The 20,930-nt window shown below is 36.3% G+C and overlaps 1 protein-coding gene across 1 annotated transcript in view; it reads right to left on the bottom strand.

The window, feature by feature from the left end:
• The window catches only part of LOC129953126 (chromatin-remodeling ATPase INO80), a 151,823-nt gene that overhangs the window by 115,891 nt on the left and 15,002 nt on the right, over positions 1-20,930 (bottom strand). Inside the window, exons 7-9 of the mRNA XM_056065994.1 lie at positions 20,137-20,531; positions 19,813-20,074; positions 19,557-19,724 (exon numbers count right to left, since the gene is read on the bottom strand). Of these exons, the coding sequence (XP_055921969.1) occupies positions 19,557-19,724; positions 19,813-20,074; positions 20,137-20,531 (825 nt within the window). The remainder of the gene's footprint in view (positions 1-19,556; positions 19,725-19,812; positions 20,075-20,136; positions 20,532-20,930) is intronic.

Below are 20,930 nucleotides of genomic sequence, written 5' to 3'. Positions count from 1 at the left end.
TTAACAACGTGGACACATCTGGACTGACATCTCTAAATGCAGAGAGTTCGCTTCGGGAGTTAATTCATTTAATGCTTACTAGCAGAATAATTCTAGCAGACGATTCGTTAGTAGAGGGACACCGCAAGGTGGTGTTCTATCCCCTCTCCTCTAGAACCTAGTGGTGAATGAAATCCTAACTAGTCTGGATGCGGAGGGTTTCAGAGTGATAGCCTATGCGGACGACGTTGTTATAGCAGTTTCAGGAAAGCATCTTAATATGCTAAAAGAAATCTTACAAAATGCCTTAGACAGACTAATACTTTGGGCACACAAAACCGATTTGGTCTTATTTTCGAGAAGATACAAAATTCCATTTGTCAACCCTCCTTACATTAAAGGAATCCAATTAAAATTCTCAGACGAGGCTAAGTACCTAGGTCTTGTCTTAGACAAAAAACTAAATTGGAAACGCAACGTACAGGAAAGAGTCAAAAAAGCTACTGTAGCTCTCTTTTCTTGCAAAAAAGCTATTGGTAATAAATGGGGTTTACAACCCAGACTCACGCTTTGGCTATACACATCGGTAATCAGACCGATTTTAAGGTACGGTGTGGCAGTATGGTGGACTGCTTTAGAGAAAGGTATAAACAGGGATAAGTTAAATAAAGTCCAACGTTCAGCCTGCCTATGTATAAGCGGATCGCTTCGCACGACCCCGTCTGCGGCACTGGACACCTTGCTCTACCTTACACCTCTTGACGTAAACAAATAGCTGCAAGCTCTGCTATTCGCCTCAATGCTTCGTCGCAGTGGACTAACAACAACATTGGCCACTCCGTAATTCTAAGGTACTTACAATCAATTCCAAAGCACACAGACCATACCATCCCCCAATTCGACAGAAATTTCCAGATTTCTATACCTACCAGATGTTTTTGGGAGGATAGGACATTCTTGGAGGATGAGTCAATCCACTTTCACACAGATGGCTCAAAAACCAAAGAAGGGGTTGGTGGTGGTGTTTACTCTGAACGACTGAAATTAAGTTTCTCATTCCGCCTTCCCAATCATTGTAGAGTGTTGCGGAACTTTTGGCGATTAAGGAAGTCTTGTCTTGGCTCAAAGAAAACGTGATACCAACATCTGATATCCGTCTTTTCTCCGACAGCCAGGCCGCTATCAAATCTCTGGACTCTGTCTCTACAAACTGTATACAAGTCCATAACTGTCGATCATCTCTAATGGAGATGGCGCAACAGTTTAATATTCACCTCTGCTGGGTGCCGGGCCATAGAGACATTCCAGGTAACTGTAAGGCAGATGAACTCGCCAGGAATGGTACAGTACAGCCCATCCTACCACGTTTGGCAAGTACTGGCATACCAATCGCTACTTGTAAACTGTTGCTAATGCAAGACGCTGCGAGGAGGGCAGGCACCAGGTGGAACAACCTCACCACGTGCCAAGCCACAAAAAACATCTGGCCAACACTGGATTTAAAACGTTCAAGGTGCTTGCTCTCTCTAAGCAGATCGCATATAAGCTCGATAATAGGTGTCATAACCGGACACTGTCTAATAGGAAAACACGCCACGAGACTAGGCGTATTTTCAAATGACTTTTGCAGAAGCTGTATGGACGAGAAAGATGAAGAAACGGTTCTTCATCTTCTCTGCACATGCCCTGCTCTAGCTCGAAAACCGAAGAATTACCTAGGAGAATCGTTCTTTAACGATCTAAATCATATCGGTATAATCAGCCTCTCACGTTTCGTAAGGGACTCTAACTGGTTCCATTGAGCTTAGGAGGAAGCCTCAAGATTCATGTGGTATCACAATTGGCCAATAAACTGGCCTAAGTGTGTAAGTTTCCATCTTGGACAACCACTATAACCTAACCTATATTCAATGAATTCGTGGCGTAAGTGGTTTAAATATAATGTTTTCTCTTCTATACAACTCAGGTAAAAATAGGTGCACACTCAGGGGGATATTACTAGCCTTATTATGCAGAGACACAGTGGGAGCATTAGGAAGGGAGAGAGGGATTAAAAGAAGGTGTCGGTGCACATTTGTTTTGAATTCCTGATAATTGCAGTGACTAGGAAAGATAGAGTGTGGTAAGGCATTCCACATTCGCGTAGTACGGCTAAGGAACGAATCTCTTTATTTGACAGGAAGACCGAAGTTGTGCTTGTGGTTATACTGATGAGCGTTCCTAGAAGCGCTAGTATTACGGTTGAGCTTCTTTTTTTTATTAAAATATTAAAGCTACCTTAAAGCTAGACTAAAATTCAGCGTTAATTTCCAAAACTTAAAAATATACCGTACTGGCCCTATGCGGGTGCTCTTAGTTAATACATTATCTTATAACTATTGCTTTTCGGCCTAAGAACAATTTTAATACTAAATAACAAGACCTTAATCTAAAACCAAGAAAATTAAAAAAAAAACTTGGTATCTTTATCATTATTCTTTATTTTATATAAAACTTAAAACTAAATTTAAAAAAACCGAAATTCATTATAATACTTAAGCTTCTTAAAAGTAACCAAAACCAATAATACTACTTAAAAACTAGAAACTTTAAATGACAGTCTCAATTTGAACCCACCAATACTGGCTCTCCTGCCTCACCGTATCTCTTCGGAAACAGTCCTACTGAACCGAAAACGCTCGGCTCCGTTCAGTGCGAGGACGTCTCCACTGTAAAGGAGTCGCCTATCTACAGTTTTACGACTGACGTGGTAGATTAGCAGAACCGCCTCCCTATCCTGTATCAGCCCTCGATTGTCTAAATAGAGAAAAGCTTTGGGGGGAATGTTGCCACTTAAACGTGTACCTTCGTAGTACTCATTGTCGGGGTAGAAAGCCCCAAAAAATAAGCTGTTAGTCGACGACATCGCTCTCGCAATGTGACGCCTACCAAGCTTCAACAAGAAATTATCTATTTTGTTTATGTTGGCTCTGTTGTATAGAACCCGGTTGGAATAGTAAAGTTTGTAATCCGACTCTGGTATTCTGTGTAGTAAAAGGCAACGTCGTAGACATTGTTTCTCAAAGACCCGAATCTTTTCCATTTGAAATGGGCAATCATCGGCCGGATAAGGGCCATGAAGCAAATCACCTTCACCCTGCTGTCAAGACGGCTGATAAAAAAGAACCGTTTTGTCAGGGCAAAGGCTCCCCTAGCTCTGGCCAGAACAGCACTTATATGTCTGTCGAAATAAAAGTAGTTAGCCAACCAGATGGCAAGGTACTTTACTACACTTTTATTCGCCAGTGGCTGTCGATTTATCCAACGATCACTAGATTTTTCCAGTTTTTTCTCGTATCCCTTGGGGCTCCATACAGCGTAGTCCTGAACTGAATAGTTTCGCATTTCCGAATGTTGATTTTCAACTTCGAGTCATCGCAATGTTGCTGAATCTTGTCGAAGTCACCCTGCAAAAGTGTATTGATAACCTCAATTTTTGAAGCCGTTCTGTACGCAATTAGGTCATCGGCAAACGCTATTGCCTGAGTCAGACTTGCTATCAGATCACTGTTGTAAATGCTAAATAAAATCGGCGATTTTATCGCTCCCTGTTGAACATTTTTAATACTAAAGATTTTGGTAGATGTTTCATTGCCAATTTTCACAATAAACCGTCTACCATTAAGCATGTCATAAAGCTATACAACAGTGGTTTACATATGCCAAGTCTGTTTAACTTTAGACCCTCTAACCATACGTTTTGAAGGCCTCCTCCAAATCAACCAGAAAAGCACCCGTACATTGTCTTTTAGATTAGTTCCACTGGATATCAGAAACAAACTCAGACGCAGCATAAATAGTGTCATGTCCCGCCTTAAAGCAGAATTGATTACCCGGAATTATTTTGTTGTTCTCAGCCCACTTGGACAGAGCTCTATTTATAACCTTCTCTAATACCTAACTGATACCTGGCAGCAGGCTTATCGACCGGAGATTCGCCGGATTGGAGTTATACTTGCCCTTTTTCGGGAGTGGATGTACCACAGCTGCTTTCCAACGGACCGAATAATATGCATTATTCAGAACGTTCTAGTCACGTTCAAGTTCGTAGTGTCTCGTTCCTTGTATTTCGGTATATTTCGGTATAGTTCTTGCCATGATTCGTTGGATTGTCTCGTCCATTTGTTGTAAATATCTGTCAATCTCATCATGTGTCCAATTCCTGTCGATTGGTGGAGATATGTTTCTAGACCGAAGTTCTCTCGCTAAAACGATTGTCAAGCGCGGCCAGTGAGTCTTTCTATAATTGTAAGAGTGCACCGGCACGTACTTCTCCAAATCCACAAGCTCGTTTGGAAGCCCTATAACTGGGGCGAGTCCGCAGTGGTCACTGCCGTACTCGATCGTCCGTAAACAGTTTCTTGGTCTTTGACCCACAGTGTCAGTTATTGTCAGGCTTGTGTCCATGAGCAAAAGATCCAGTTAGACACCGCTCGTTGGTAATGATGGTCTATCAGTAGCCAACCGTTGAACTCTTTAAGGGAAGGAATGCAGCTGGCTATTTCAATAGCGTTAACTGTTAAAGTGACGATATAAAAGGTAAGACAAGAAACTATACGACGATGTTCGAGCGACATAAATGATGCGATGATGGTATTATCACCAATCAATCTAAATGCCCTACGTTCAATACTGCCCTAGAGGTTTAAGAAAGTTGCAGCAGCACCAGTTTAGATGGGAGTTATATGTGATTATTCCACAATAGGTGGTTAGTGATAAACATACTGAAAATATCAGGATGTTCATTGTTCAGTCTCCTGAATGCAAGTGCTATCCATGGATATCGTATTAACGATTTTTTGTTCCATATTGTATAGTTCTATTTAGGTCAGATGTCAGATTGGTCGATGCAGTTCCTCATCTGAAAAAGTGGGATGTGAGTCTGAAAACGAATGTGAAAAGCTAAGAGAACTATCGTCAGCGAAACAATGTATTCGATTAGAAGTTGCAGACCGCAGATCATTGATAAAAATAAGAAAGAGTGTTGGAGATAGAATAGAGCCATGGGGCACACCAAATTTATTTTGTGGTTTTAAGACTTTAATCCATCCAATACCACTTGTATTGAACGATTCGAAAGGTAATTACTAATCCAATGGAGGAGGGATTCATGAAAACCGAAAGCACGCATTTTCGATAAGTGAGCTTGATGCCAAACCCTAACAAATTTTTTTCAAAATATCAAGTGCAATAATCTTACTTTTTACAAAACGATGCTTCACTGTTCGGTGAGATGAACCATGAGATAACCAATGGACTTATTGCTGCGAAAGCCGTACTGTCGGTCACTAAGAAGCTTTCGGTCTTCGGTATATTTCTTAAGATAATAATAAGAAATAAGGGAAGTAAGTGCAATCGGTCGATAATTGGAGGGTGAGGAGGATCCTCCTTTTTATCAATACCTCCACTTTCAGTGTCTTTATTTCCATTTTCGTTTACACAGAAATTTCGAATGGTTTCAGGGGCTGCGATTCCGGTCACTTATTTCAGTTTTACAATGTTATTATCGGTTCACATAAATATCCAAATCATTGAGGAATGGGAGCTATTGGAAAAATACAAACTTCTTTCGTATCAAATTTGGAGGAACTCTGTGATGCTAAACAACTATAATTCCTATCAAATTCCTTACCATTTTTATTTCTTAAATTTGTCCACATGCCTTTGTGTTTTTGTATACTGAAGCAAAATTTAGAATTTTGTTTTCAAATCTCTTTGGATCTACTTTAAATTGAGCAAAAACTTTTCGATGGGTTGGGATGCATATTTACCAGCGCAAGTGTTAAAAATTCTTTTACTCTGCTGACGTGTTGTATCCGAAAAAGTATAACTGTCATTTTCTATTTCTGTGGTTCATTTCTTAAAGTCTTCAGACATTTTTGTAGTCTGTCCACTTTTAAGATATCGTGGCAACCAATTTTTGTTTAATCATATTTTGGTTACATATTATAAGAGAAAAGTTATCGGGTTTTAAATTGAGAAATGCATTTGAAAAACTATTAAAATACGTCTGGCAAGCAAATGGTTGCTACCAAAACTTCTTGAACATACATTTTAGTAATCGGGGAAAGTTTTCTGATATTTTGGTATACCATTCTTATAATTATATACACCTCGTGTTACACGGATAGGAACAAGCTTTTTCGTTTTTTATTTGCCGTTATTTTTCAAACCCTAAGGTTTTTTTTTGGTAAAACCCAAATAGGGAATGAATAAGGTAGTATTAAGTTTGTATTGCAAACAAATGTTTGATTAAGTTGATAAATGCAGTTTTCAACAAGAAAACAATTTCAAAAATGCATTTAAAAAAGCTTAAAAAGTGTCTGACAAGCAGAAGGCCGAAAGTAAAACGTCTTGAACACCGTTTTTGTAATCAGGGAACATTTTTAAACAAAAAAGTGGAGACTGGTTCTAATCATTAGTCGCGTTTTCTAAAAGTTTTATCTTTTTTTTAATTTTTCCTATAGAAATCGTGTTTAAGTATTTGTAGTGGTGTCAATTTTCACTGAATAAGTGCATTTTTTTTTTGTTTATTTACTTAGTTTATGAAATAATTGTGTTCAATAGTTTTTTAATCAATTTTAATTTTGTTTAAATTATGATATATTGTTTGAAACAAAAGTTTTTTCCGGTAAGGTGTACAGTATTTTTTTTGTTTTTCCAAAGTGTTCCCTTGTCCATGTGTGGCTGCTCTTTGTTTTAAATTGTATCCTATTTAATTTTCCCGTACTTTCTTCGTTGGATTGAACTGATTCCACCTTTTTAATTTTATTTGAAAACATTTTTGTAACTGAAATTTCAAGCCCTTGCGTAGATCAGATAGCAAGAGCGTGCCATAGATAAGATTCTTTGAAACACCTGCATACGAGTCCCGCCCCGAGACTATTATTGCTACAATAAAAAATGCCAAGAGGGTTAAAATAATAATCAACTATTTGCTGTTTCGGTCCCTTTGGTAATCTTTACCATGCAGAATGCGTTGGTTCAACGAATGCATTTATTGAAAAAATATCCAATTTAAAATCTGCTTACTGGTACTGTCATGACTCCCGTAAGCTGTCCCAACTAGCTTTTGAAATGTCTTCTTCAAGGCTGACATTTTAAATCTTTCTTAAGATTTTGAAGAGCTACTGAAGTCATTCAACACTGCAGTTTGCAAGTTTAATGCATACTCTGTAACCAACACCATGGTTGATAGTTCAACTTCGACAAATGATTTACGATAACTCTATATTACTTCTACTTTCTCTTCTGCAGGTGAAGATATTCTCGAGCAATCAGGTTCTGGTGTTATTAACGCAGAACCTGACAAACAAAAGAAAAAGTCTGAAAAAAGAAGCCGAAAAAACTCTGAGCTTGCTAGAAATTCTTCTCCCCCTCAAAAAGAACAAATGTCAACATCACCACAATACTTACAGCTCCCAGTAGCGACTCCGTTACAGTAATAAACAGTACCATCCCTATCAAAGATTTAACTTCGCACTTAGTATCTACCAAGAGCATACCTTGTACCTCATCCATTAGGTATACTAAGATCAGCAACCCAAATAGCTTTATTTTCTCCTTCAAAATAGTAACGAATCCCACGTTCTTAGATTCCATTTGTGGCCCGCAGAGACTTTGGTGAAAGAATTTACACAAAGTCAAAAAGGAGGTGTTTTTTTGAAAACCAAGTAAAAAACCTAACAGACTGCTGACATTTTTCTTAACTCCCAATCATTCCCACAAGACGTATTCGTTTTGACAGAAACTTGGCTTAATTCAAGCTTTTCCGACACAGAACTTTTCAGTCAAGATTTTACAGATATGATGAAGAAAATCAGATTCTCGATTTAGTATTTTGTTCTGAATCTAGATCAGGAATTACTAATATTGATAAAATTCACCCCCTCCCCCTTTGGACAATTTTCTTGACTTAAGTAATCACTTTACTGAACACAGTAATTATTTTGATTGCTTATATAATTTTGACTTCAGAAGATCTAATTTTAATTTTAACCATTTCTAGAATTGCTGATACGTTAGCATTTTCTAATATTGACGAAGCAGTTTCAAATTTGTACCTACAACTAACACATGCACTTATGATGGGCCTTTGATCGTAGTTTGACGCTTGCTATAAGCTAACTACTTTTTGAAAGTTTTAAAGTGTAAAACAAACATGATAAGAATAAAACCTGCTTAATGAATTAACATGGTATCAAAAAGCCTTTTTAAGAGCTTGAGAACTTTTTTTTTTAAAAAAACGCATAAAATTTGCAAAATCTCATCGATTCTTTATTTGAAACGTTAGATTGGTCCATGACATTTACTTTTTGAAGATAATTTCATTTAAATGTTGACCGCGGCTGCGTCTTAGGTGGTCCATTCGGAAAGTCCAATTTTGAGTAACTTTTTCGAGCATTTCGGCCGGAATAGCCCGAATTTCTTCGGAAATGTTGTCTTCCAAAGCTGGAATAGTTGCTGGCTTATTTGTGTAGACTTTAGACTTGACGTAGCCCCACAAAAAATAGTCTAAAGGCGTCCAATCGCATGATCTTGGTGGCCAACTTACCGGTCCATTCCTTGAGATGAATTGTTCTCCGAAGTTTTCCCTCAAAATGGCCATAGAATCGCGAGCTGTGTGGCATGTAGCGCCATCTTGTTGAAACCACATGTCAACCAAGTTCAGTTCTTCCATTTTTGGCAACAAAAAGTTTGTTAGCATTGAACGATAGAGATCGCCATTCACCGTAACGTTGCGTCCAACAGCATCTTTGAAAAAATACGGTCCAATGATTCCACTAGCGTACAAACCACACCAAACAATGCATTTTTCGGGATGCATGGGCAGTTCTTGAACGGCTTCTGGTTGCTCTTCACTCCAAATGCGACAATTTTGCTTATTTACGTAGCCACTCAACCAGAAATGAGCCTCATCGCTGAACAAATGTTGTCGATAAAAAAGCGGATTTTCTGCCAACTTTTCTAGGGCCCATTCACTGAAAATTCGACGTTGTGGCAGATCGTTCGGCTTCAGTTCTTGCACGAGCTGTATTTTATACGGTTTTACACCAAGATCTTTGCGTAAAATCTTCCATGTGGTCGAATAACACAAACCCAACTGCTGCGAACGGCGACGAATCGACATTTCACGGTCTTCAGCAACACTCTCAGAAACAGACGCAATATTCTCTTCTGTACGCACTGTACGCATTCGTGTGGTTGGTTTAATGTCCAATAAAGTAAACTGAGTGCGAAACTTGGTCACAATCGCATTAATTGTTTGCTCACTTGGTCGATTATGTAGACCATAAATCGGACGTAAAGCGCGAAACACATTTCGAACCGAACACTGATTTTGGTAATAAAATTCAATGATTTGCAAGCGTTGCTCGGTAGTAAGTCTATTCATGATGAAATGTCAAAGCATACTGAGCATCTTTCTCTTTGACACCATGTCTGAAATCCTGCGTGATCTGTCAAATACTACTGCATGAAAATCCTAACCTCAAAAAAATCACCCTTTATAAGTATTTTTCGATTTATAAAAGGTTGTATCTCATCTGACGTGAAAGATCGATTTTGTAGTTCGATTCGAACTAAACACAAGACAAAGAATATAAATTATAAATTCAACAAATAATTTATAACACAAACTTTCCTTGGTTGAGATATCCAAATAACAAAGCATAAACATCTAACATTGGTGGCATTTTGAAATATTTGTATCACTAAATTGTTATTGTATGTAGCCTGAAAGTTGTTTTTCTATATATGCACATATAAAATTTTAAAAACTCCCTTAAAAAACAGACAAAGAATTGCATCACTCATAGACTCAAACCATAAATACAAATTGGCAACAATTCATTAAACCGCACCATAATGTTCCCGTCCTTATGCAAAATAACGAACAACAATTAAAATCAGAAAAATAATTCGCATTACAAAACACTCCCAAAACAAGACTTCTCGCATCGCTGTTGTTGTCTTCTTTGAGATAGTATTATTGCTAATAAGGCTATCCACGTATTTCTAAGGAATTTCAAACTTCTGTCTACTCTAACAATTCCCTTGCACAATTTCTTATTGGAAGTAAAGCGAAGAACAAAACCAACAAAAATGAATAAAACCAATCCAAAAATCAAAGGCAACCTGTTATGAAAATTCCATAAACGAGTCGCTTTGGTAATGAAAATAAAAATAAAAATACAAATAAAAGCACTCTAAGCCTACAACACTTCGATTTAAGCAGTACATAAAGTTCAAACCAACCGGTTACCTATCCAGTTCCGAGATTTAGAGCTCTACACACAACATCAACATCTACCTTTTGCAAAAGAAGAAAAATAAAAACAAAGCGCTTTTCTGTATGTGCAAACGACAAATGTCGTATTCGGTCTTACTTCATAAATCAATTAAACTTCTTGCAACGCCAACAACTGCTCATCATCTTTGGTGCTGATCCCTCTTTTTTGTACCTACTGCTTCTTAAAAATTGTATGCCACTGTTGTTAAGACCCGAAGGTACACAGTTACTACTCCATAAGAAGTTACAACGAGTAGAGACACATTCAAGAGAAGAGCTTCTTTCAATCCATGTATCGCTATCGCTACCGATTAAAGGTGCGATCAATAAATAATGACAACTCTTAGAAAGAAGGGATTGAAGCGGGGATGTTCACATCACCCACCAACCCAACACCACGATACACAATTGATAATCTTTCCCACATCTGCCTCTAGGCATGACGCATGCGCCAAACTCTCACCACTATCAAATCTATAGTCAGCTCAAGCCACGCTAAAAACTAGAGAATTACTTAGAATTTATTATGGGTATTGTATTTGATTCTTTGATAGTGGGGTCATTTCGCGAAGAAGTTCCCTTCAAACTCACACTCCGCGCAACTGCTATGCTATGTCCCCCCTCATAGTCAGACAACCCAACGATCAAGATCAAATGCTGAAGGAGGTGTGCATAGAATAGAACTGACTCTGCCTGATGTGTATTACAATCACTCGAGAAGATCTATAATTTGCTTCAGCAATAAATTAACCATTTGTGGGGCATCGATAGCTGTTGTAGTGATTGGTATTCGAGACGATGTTTCGGTTGCCGAAATCGCTTCTGGGAAAATGCTATCAACCAGCCAACCAACTTACCAACAACAGCGGCCCTTGATGCTTTTGCAAAATGGTTCCATAGTTGAAAGAGGTAACCCTTCCGAAAGGTAGCTATATACTATATTGTATGTTGTCTTTGTTGCCACCTGGAATTTGGTGTCTCCCGTGTCGGTTAAATGTCCACACATTTCATTTCGATTTGGAGCACCACGAGTATTTCTTTTTTATTTTTATTTAATTTTTGAGATTATGTGATGGGAAAACGATTTGTATCCACGATTTTGGGATTAAATCGGGGAGAATTAACTTCTGTATGGTTTGTTGTTATGGTTATTTCTTATTTTTGTTAAGTTGTTCGGAAATGAGAGAATATGCTTGGAATTTAAATATGTTTGTGGTGCGGTTTCAATGCTTAAAATTTGTCAAGCTTGTTCACGTTTTGGAACACTCTACTTTATTTTTATGTGGAAATAAAATTCACAAATAAATACCTCACCACTACGAGTAAAATAGCCCGCTGAGGGTGATGATGATGGTGATGTGGGAAATTTACGAGATCGATTTAGGTTCACATCAGAAAACGATTGAGATTTTTAAACGGTTTAGCTGTTTTATGTTGTTTTTGTTTTTATTTAATTTATTAACTTTTAACTTGCGATGTGTTAAGTCGTGTGATGTAGTGCAGTGTGTTTGACTGTGAATCGAAAAACCAAAATCATGAATTTTTGGTAAAGAATTTTTACGACTGATCATGATGCCATTCCATTGAACTTTGAACATATCCTGTTGATTTGAGAGAAAAATTCTAAACTTTTAACGTTGTCAGTGTTAATTTTCATAGTGGTAAGAGGTACAAGTTAAGGCATTTCTACTAGGGTGGAATGAAATTTCATTTTTTTTTCTTTTCTTGTACACACCAGGAAGGGTGCCATTAGTCATCAAAAAAGAGCACAACAAATTTTAGTCCGATCAAAAAATGTCTTGAGGGTTCACAACGCTCTTGAAAACGTATATGCTTGTTGGAAGTATAATATAAAGCAAAAACTAATAATTTTGCAGCGTTTAGCTAGTTTTTTTTTCCAAACCACCCAGAACTTCCTGCCAGTTGATTAAATGCACATAATCATTGGCTTTAAAGTTTATTTTAGGAACTGAAAACTTTCTTGTGATTGTGCTTTCTACAATCGTCTGAGCGCTAACTCACGGATCGCTACTCTCGAGTCGGCCATCATAGTTAAAATCAAGTTTTCAAGGATGAGCGTTAAATGCATTTCCTTGTATAACAGGGTCAATGATTTTGTCAGTTTTAGATGCATATATCGCAACAATGAAATCGTTTTCCATAAGTAATACAAGCCATCTTTGCAAGAAGGATGACTTAATTTAAAACCATACTGGAGCATAAACACGTCCAACAAAGTTAACTAAAACTACCAACATGTGATAATTTTCCAGGGTTTCTTGACAATAAAGATACTGGGACATTTCCCGCAGCTACAGCTTGACATATATTATGAAGGTATTTTTGGTCACACACAGGCCATTTATATTGGATTTATCAGATCCATCTTTTCACAACATTCTAAATTCTTGCCAATAAGCCCAGAAAACCCATATGGACCTGTTGTCTGACCATCCGAATTTTGTAAAAGTTGTCGAAATGCAATGAACCAAGCAAATGTTCCATTGCAAAGACTTTTTTAGTGTTTCTTAGATCAATCTGATTACACCACCCTTGAAACCAGTATTTGAAACAATTCCGTCACAGCCTATGGCAACAAGGTTAACCAATGAAATTTGTTTCGAATCAAAAAACTTATTATGGGCTCGCAAATAGTTTTTGATTTTCCATAGCTAGGAGAGAGATGTCCCATGTAGTGTGAACCAGGTTCTTGGACAAAAGATATATGGTTTTCAACAGAAATTGTGTGGTACGTGTTTTCACCAACTTTTGACATAGTTTTAGTAATAAATGGCCTCAAGCTGAGATTGATTGTATAGAACATTTGTTTGTAATTTTTGTCTGATTCCGAACCTCGAACGCTTTATTTTAGAATGATCTTTGACTTTTGATTGGTCTTCTTGAGAAATTAAGCCAACGTCTTGTAAAACACTACTTGCGATTATAGCTGCATTTCTATCTGATACACCTGTTCGATCGCAAGCAGTTCCCAAACTAGGTAGTTTTAATCGCATTTGGTTTGTGTTTGGTTTGATTGTCTTTGTTTTTTTTTTTTTTTGTCAGGAGAGATAAGTCATACTGGCAAGAGCATATTTCGAAAAGTTTATCAGATTGATTCAAAAATGGTTGCAATTGAAATTTAAAATCTTCCAGCTTATTTCTTTTTTCGTTTCCTTTTTATTTTTGTAGGTGTTTTTTTATATTTTTCGTGATGTTGTCTAATTTTTCTAAAAATAGACGAATGAAAAATAGTAGGCAAGGAAGCTTCTTTCCATACCTCAACTTCGTTTTGAGCTAATATTTTAGAAACCTCTGAAATGGTTGGTTGCTTTTTAGAATATATAAATACTCTTTTATAATATCTTTAAAAGTTGACAAGCATCATTGTTTTAATGGTTTTAAGTTACCAAAAATTAAATCTTTTGACTTGTGTCTTGTAGTTAACATTTTTGCAATATAGCTTCTGAATCAAATATTATTTTGCAATATATGATACTTTTAAACTTAACTTATAAAAACTAGGATAAGAATAAATATTATTGTTTTTATGATAAATTTATTTTTATTTCCGCTGAAATTAAACGTTACCGTTCGCCACAGTACAAAATATCGAATGAAGCAACAACGTTTTTTAAGAAGGCTGTGAACAGGGAAACTAAAGATTATTATTATATTTGTATTCATGATATGTTTACAGTAAGTAAATGTTCTATAAATTGGATTCTGACACAACACATTTCTACAGAAGTTATTAGTATTTTCAAGTGACTTGTGAATCCTTTAAAACTTCTTTGATCCATCTGAAACTTTTTTGCCGTTTTTAAGTTCCAAATAGAACCCATTTTGGCTATATATGTACATATATCAAAAAATAAGACAACATTTTTTTCACTCCACCCTAATTTCTACTCATATAGTCATCTTTAAGAAACTCATATAGTCATCTTTGAAAAACTAATACATATAGTCATCTTTTGAACAAAATTAAAAAAAATCTTTGCATTCAAATAACAGAATAACAAACATATATTTAAAGGACCACAAATAATAAACCAAAAATGTTAGGTCAATTTGACTTCTACTTCTGAGTCGGCTTTGTCGAGTTGTAGAAGCTGAGTAAGGTTGATGATTCTCGAGATATTTTTTCCAGATGAGTCCTGAAACCAAAGAACCTTCATATGCTCTACTTCTCTACAGTCATACAAGCCAACGCTTACGTCACCAATTCCCATCCTCATCTCCCATGCTGTGATGGCGAAAAAGCTAGACAGCGCTCCGCTCTTCAGTACTATCATCCTAGGTAACATAGCTCAACTGTTGTTTACCGGTCCTTATCATTCACGTACATGTTCTTAACATTAATTGACTCCTTTACTATTTCTTCCTGTCTCTTATTACTATTGGGCTGGATCTAAGGGGTTAAACGACCCGGGCCGATGATCAGCGTGGTTGGGGGCCCAATTCAAAAAATAGCTTAGCCTCTAACGGAGTATCCGGATACCTGACGACCTCCGGATTAAGTAGCCTTATCCGAATAATGCGATTTAGGGAACAACCCTGGCCAATATGGCCACAAAAGACGATATTGAAAATCTTAACAAATAAATCGATCATCTTCGCAAAGAGAATTGGAAATTTTCACAATGTCCTACTCTATTATGGACAGCCACTTTAACCTAACCTTTTCCAAAAATTAAATTCATTTGAAATAAATGATATAAGCCGCGAGATAAAAAACAAACCGTTAATCTTTATTCTATCAAGTGAATGTGAACACCCACCGGAGTGAATTAGCACAGTAACCAAACTTTTGTTAGGAAACGGAGTTCCCGATATGCAACATGCTATAAAGCTCATCCAAAACAACAAAACAATACAAATGAAACTAAATACAGGAATGATTCCAAATTAAAGGGCACAAGTATCTACATAAAACGCGATCTTATCAAACAAAGTCAACTTTAACAACGAATCATTCTAGTCTATTCGAATTATAGTAATTTAGATGGGAAGGCTGCTGTTTGGGATGGATTGAGCTTATCAGAATGGTTAAGCACCCGCACGGAAGTCAAACAAATATGCCCACTAAGCGCTCTATTGATCTCTTTATTTATAAATGATGTTGCTGATGAACTTCCTGGTGGAATAAGAATAGCTAGCTGCAGCGTAAATGTATTATTATACGTCGATGACCTTGTCATTCTTTCAGAATCAACCAATTTTTTTTTTATAATTAGCAAACATTAAAAGGGTTTTGTATACCTTTAATATGCCAAAGACACAGTGCGATCATTAGGAAAAGAGGGAAGAGGATATTGATATTAGTTTTTTTAAATGAAGTAAAATAGATCTTAGGGCCGAAAGGCATTAGTATTAAGTGTTATAGTTTAACTTAGAGTGTCCGTATGGGACCATTAAGTTAGTTGTAAGTTATGGATAATTAGGCTAGTTTTATGAATTTTTGTCTAGCTTTAAGATAGGTTTAAGAATGAATAAATAAAAATGAATTTGAAAAAAAAAAAAGGAAAAGAGGGAAGGGTTGGATAGGAGGTGTCGGTTTTGAATTCCTGAACATTGCAATTATTTAAAAAAGGTTTTTCCTTATTGACCGCAAAAATCATAATAAAATGGCAAAATTTGTTGTTGTTTTTAAAATTTTAATATTTTTTATTCAATACGAATGCATTTTGGTTCTCAGCTGTTGAACCATCATCAGCGGACGACAATTTAACAAATCTATGCCTATATGTATATATCAATTTAATGAATCTATACATATATATATCAACAACAACCTCATGAACTTAGAACCTGGACCAATTGACTCCAAACTATTCAGCGGATTTATGAATGTTGAGATCTTTTAGAACTCTCACCACAGTTCGAGTACAAAAAAAGTCTAGAATCATTTACGCGTTCAAGAACTGGGGAAGCCATGACACTATCTGGTAAGGTGGAATTTTCTCCGAACTGCCTTGCAAATAAGTTGGCTCTATAAATAAAGGAGTGTCATTGACAACAAGCGTAAGAACCGAGGAAGAGGCAGAATTCCTCTTGTTTATTACGAATGACCAAAAATTCGTACTGCCTTTGGGACATTGCAGTATTTTTAGCCGTAATTTTAGGTCATGTAAAAATTTGGTCTTTCGAATATAGCCGTTGCAGGCTTTTCTGGCTTGCTTGAACCTTTTCCAGTTTTCCTCAGTTAGGTTGGCTTTAAAACACCGGAAGCTCACCTCTTTCTCCTTGATAACCTCTTTGCAATTCAAATCGAAACATGATTTAACCTTGGGTTTAATACTTTTAACACTATTCAGGATAAAGGTTTCCATTTCCAGATGAATCATACTGTATTGGAGTCTACGTCGCTCCCGAGGAAGCATAGCGACCAGTTAAAGATCATGAAGAAATTATTGAAATAGTCCCGGTTGGCTTTCTCATACTGCCAACCAGTTTTTTTTTTGAGCTCTTTTTTTGACTGGATTTGTTTGACACTGTGGCCCGATGTGCCTAGAGGCGTCAATACACTGATTGTGTATTTATCAGGATCAGAAGTGAGAAACAAGTCAATTGTATTTTCTGCTCGGCCGTTAACGTCTCATATACGAGTAGGCTCATTGACAAGCTGAGTAAAATGGTTAAACTCAGCAAAAATCTCAGCACACATTCCTGCGGGTGTTGTCTGCCCCGAATGGCGAAGCTATGAAGAATTGTGAGCATTGAAATCGCCCGTAATAACGATTGCAGTGTGAGGATATAGGGAGACAATTATTTCTATGGAGCTAGACAGAGCATCAAACTTCTGAGAAGTCGAAACTCTGTCCAGGTTTGGCTCCGATAAAGAAAACAATAGTGAATGATGTGTTTATTCATGGAAAGTTTTAACCACATGAAATAAAAGAGAAAGTTGGTACAATGACCTTATTGTGTTAAAAGTTGCAACATATATGGCGAGAACATGGTGTGAGAAGAATATTGGCACCAAGCAATACCCATGAATAAAAAATCCAGCAGGATCGTAATCTACACCTACTTGGGTTTGGATGTACATAGACAGAAAATTCGATCTCAGCCCACGAACATTACTATAATCTACTCTAAAATTACCAGTCATTGCAATATAAAAAGAAAACCTTAAAATAAAACAGACGAACTTCTAAGTATATCACTGTATAAATTTATTTATGAGGTCTTTACAATAGATACACACTACTAGTGTTATGCCTTTAGTAGTAACGTTAAATTGGTCCGGACTCTAACAATCAAAACAGTAATCTACAACCCATGTATTATTGAATGACCTGACATATACACACGGGCGAGCTTTCAAACATGAACTCCAAATCTGAAACGCTTAATCAAGTAAGTCTTACAAAATTCTTTAGAAAATCATTAAATCAATCCCTGCCTGTGCCATCTAGATTTTTTTCACGGGTACTGCCTCTTGCGAGGTATTGACACAGTCCCCAAAAGTAATTCTTGTCATGAAAAGTTCTTTCTCAAATTAGCCGTTCGGCACACAGGAATGGTTGAGAGTTCTCAATGGACTGTTGCGCGAACTAATTTATTTATTAAGTTCCCATAGGAAGTTATTGTAATTGGTCCGATTTGTCAAATTGAAAATTTTGACATTTCTCGACGTTTCAAGGTCCCTAGGGTCGAAATAAAACATTTTTAGGAAGACGTCTGTGCGTGCGTGAGTACATACGTTCGTACGTCCGTACATTTGCGACGTTTTTTAAGTCGCATATAGGTCAAGCACCAGAGAAGATATCGACTTCAAGTAAATTTTGTTATACAGATAATATTGCAAAAAGATGCAGAAAAGGCTCTCAAGAAAATTGCGTGGGTGGTTTTCTTACCATAGCAGTTTAAAAAAGGTGAAAACTTTGGTTAATGACGCTAAACATTTGTTACTTAGAAAATTTTACGAATAAGGAATGATTCGATCTCCAAAACAATTTTGTGCAACGAAAAATAACGTTTTTAATATCTGGTACAATTTTGAGAAAAATTAAATTGACAGTTTTTTTATAAAAAATAAAAACCTAAACAAAAAACATTATTTAAAGTTGGTAAGAATTGATTTTCGACTCAAATATCTTTTCAAAACTTTGGAGATATTGGCTATAAACTTCTTTACCTTTCAACATTAAGTAAAATTTTGAGAAAAATCAAATCGAAAGTTTTTTTTACAAAAAAACTAAAAACCTAACAAAAGTTGGTAAACATTGATTTTCGACTCAAATATCTTTTCAAAAATTTGAGATTATGGCTTCCAAATAATTTTATCTTATCAGAAACATTGTTTTCAACATTCGGAAAACGTTTTGAGAAAAATCGAATTGACAGTTTTTATTAAATAAAATCCAAAAAAAAACAACAATAATAAAACTTGGTAGACATTTACTTACGACTCAAATAGATTTAAAAAAAATTAAAATATTGTCTTCAAACTATTTTTATTTCACAGAAAATATTATTTTCGACATCCAGTTGTTATTTATTTTATAAAAATCGAACCATTTTTTCATAAAAAAATAGAATCTACAAAAAATAGTACGCAAGACAAATCGACAGACGGGAGTGGAAGTTATCAGTGTGGGTCGCATCCCAGCCTCTTTTTTAATGCTTAGTTAGCCTTATGAATTAGAAACTTGAGTTCCCGGTCACATAAAGATCAAGATCTCTTATATTTTTTACTATTTGTATGAGATAATTTCGAAGATAGTAATGAGCTCTAAGCTCTTATGTTTGATACACCAGATTGAGAAAGTGTCGAGATTTGTTAGGAAAAGAGATGTATTCATGTGCTAAAATGATTTTGAAAAATTCCGTATTATGAGCGATTTGTTCGCCTTATTTTACTGCGCTTACAAGATATTTTAAGTCTTAACATTTTAGAATTATGCTGTCTGGAAAATTAAAGACAAATGTACATGATCTGAAGAGATGATTTAATGGTGATTTTGATTCATTTCTGATTTCGCCTCAGAAATGGTAATTTTTGTCTAAAGAAAAATTTTGAAAATTGACAATTTTGCTATAGGATCTACGAAATATGGAATTGCTTCGAATACGGTTTTATTATTTACATAAAGACAACAATTTTTCATTGATTCGAACCACAAATAAAAGGAAATATTTTAAAAATTAGCATCAAACCATAAAATAAGAATATTTTGGTGCCGAAAACTTAAAAACAGTTTTTGATAAAAAGAATTAAACTAAAAACTAAAATACTTACAGTATCAGCTGCCGTCAGATTGATACCCAATCCACCTGCTCGTGTCGATAGAAGAAATACAAATATGTCAGCACGATTTTGAAAATCGGCAACCATATCACGACGTGCTGAAATTTTACTCGAACCGTCCAGTCTCATATAACGATGTTTGCGGTGCCACATGTACTCCTAAATATTTTAATAGGTAATTGGTTTAGTCTTCCTTAATTTCTTTTACCATAGGCGTGACTATAAACTTAAATAGCGACCTACTTACCTCTAATAAATCAATCATTTTTGTCATTTGCGAGTAAATCAAAACTCTGTGTCCTTGGGCTTTTAAACGTGTTAATAAACTATCCAACACAGCTAGTTTTCCAGCGTCGGAGACGAGAGTCTGTTTATCAGGTATCACAATCGATGACCAACCATATTTAGGCTTACACAATTCCAATCCGTTGTGAAGTAAGTTATAACCTTCTTGATTATCACATTGAATGTGACGAATGTGAGCCCATTCTGCTGCTCGACTTTCACAACTAAGTTGAAATAGATACAATTAATCAATTCTTAAATAAGTAAGAGGCACACAAAAACTTACTAAGTTCTCCTTTTGACAGCTTGAACCTTTTGTCCCAAACCATACAAAAACCGCGGCATTTCAATTGCTTCACAAAAGAATTTTCTCGGTGGTTTTGGTATATGAGGAAACTCCGGTAGAAGAATGGTAGAAGATTTAACGCTCTTATCTGGATTTTTTGGAGGTCGACCTCTTGGGGGAGATGTAAATGTTTTTGATTCTTCTTTAACTACCACTGGTCTGGCGAAGTCGTCATCAGTGTCAAGTTCTGATTTGAACAGAAGATTTCCTTCGATAGGAGATCTTATTTCAGTGATTTTCCGATTTCTGCTGCGGATGACACGATGTTCAATTGATTCTTGCATGTTTGCAATTTGATAATCGCCGAATGTGTATATAGAGCTTTCAGATGATGTCTAAATTTGGGGAAATTAAAATTAAATGAAAGTACTGATTAAAGTGAAGCTAAAGCTTTTTTTTTTATTGCATCATCTGGTTATTACACCTTTTTGTGTAGGTGACTTCAGCCAAACTAAATGAGCCAATATTTTAGAATAATTGTTGTTTGAGAAAGATTTGTTTTTCTGTGGATGTTCAAATGGTAGACAAGTGCATTCAATAGGACACAAGCGCCACAGGTTTTTCTCAAAACCCACCTCTGTCTATAAACTCCTACTCTCACCTCCCCGTGGTAAACATCGGGTGCCTAGTACCTCAACTGGAAATTGGGTCCCAATCCCAGAAACGAGAGAGGGGGACAACCAACCAACGCAAACGAAATAAGGACAACGAACTTCGGATATGTACGTGGAATG

The sequence above is a fragment of the Eupeodes corollae genome, chromosome 1 (genome assembly GCF_945859685.1).
Source record: "Eupeodes corollae chromosome 1, idEupCoro1.1, whole genome shotgun sequence".
Lineage (NCBI taxonomy): Eukaryota > Metazoa > Arthropoda > Insecta > Diptera > Syrphidae > Eupeodes > Eupeodes corollae.
This window is presented reverse-complemented; position numbering and strand designations above follow the sequence as displayed.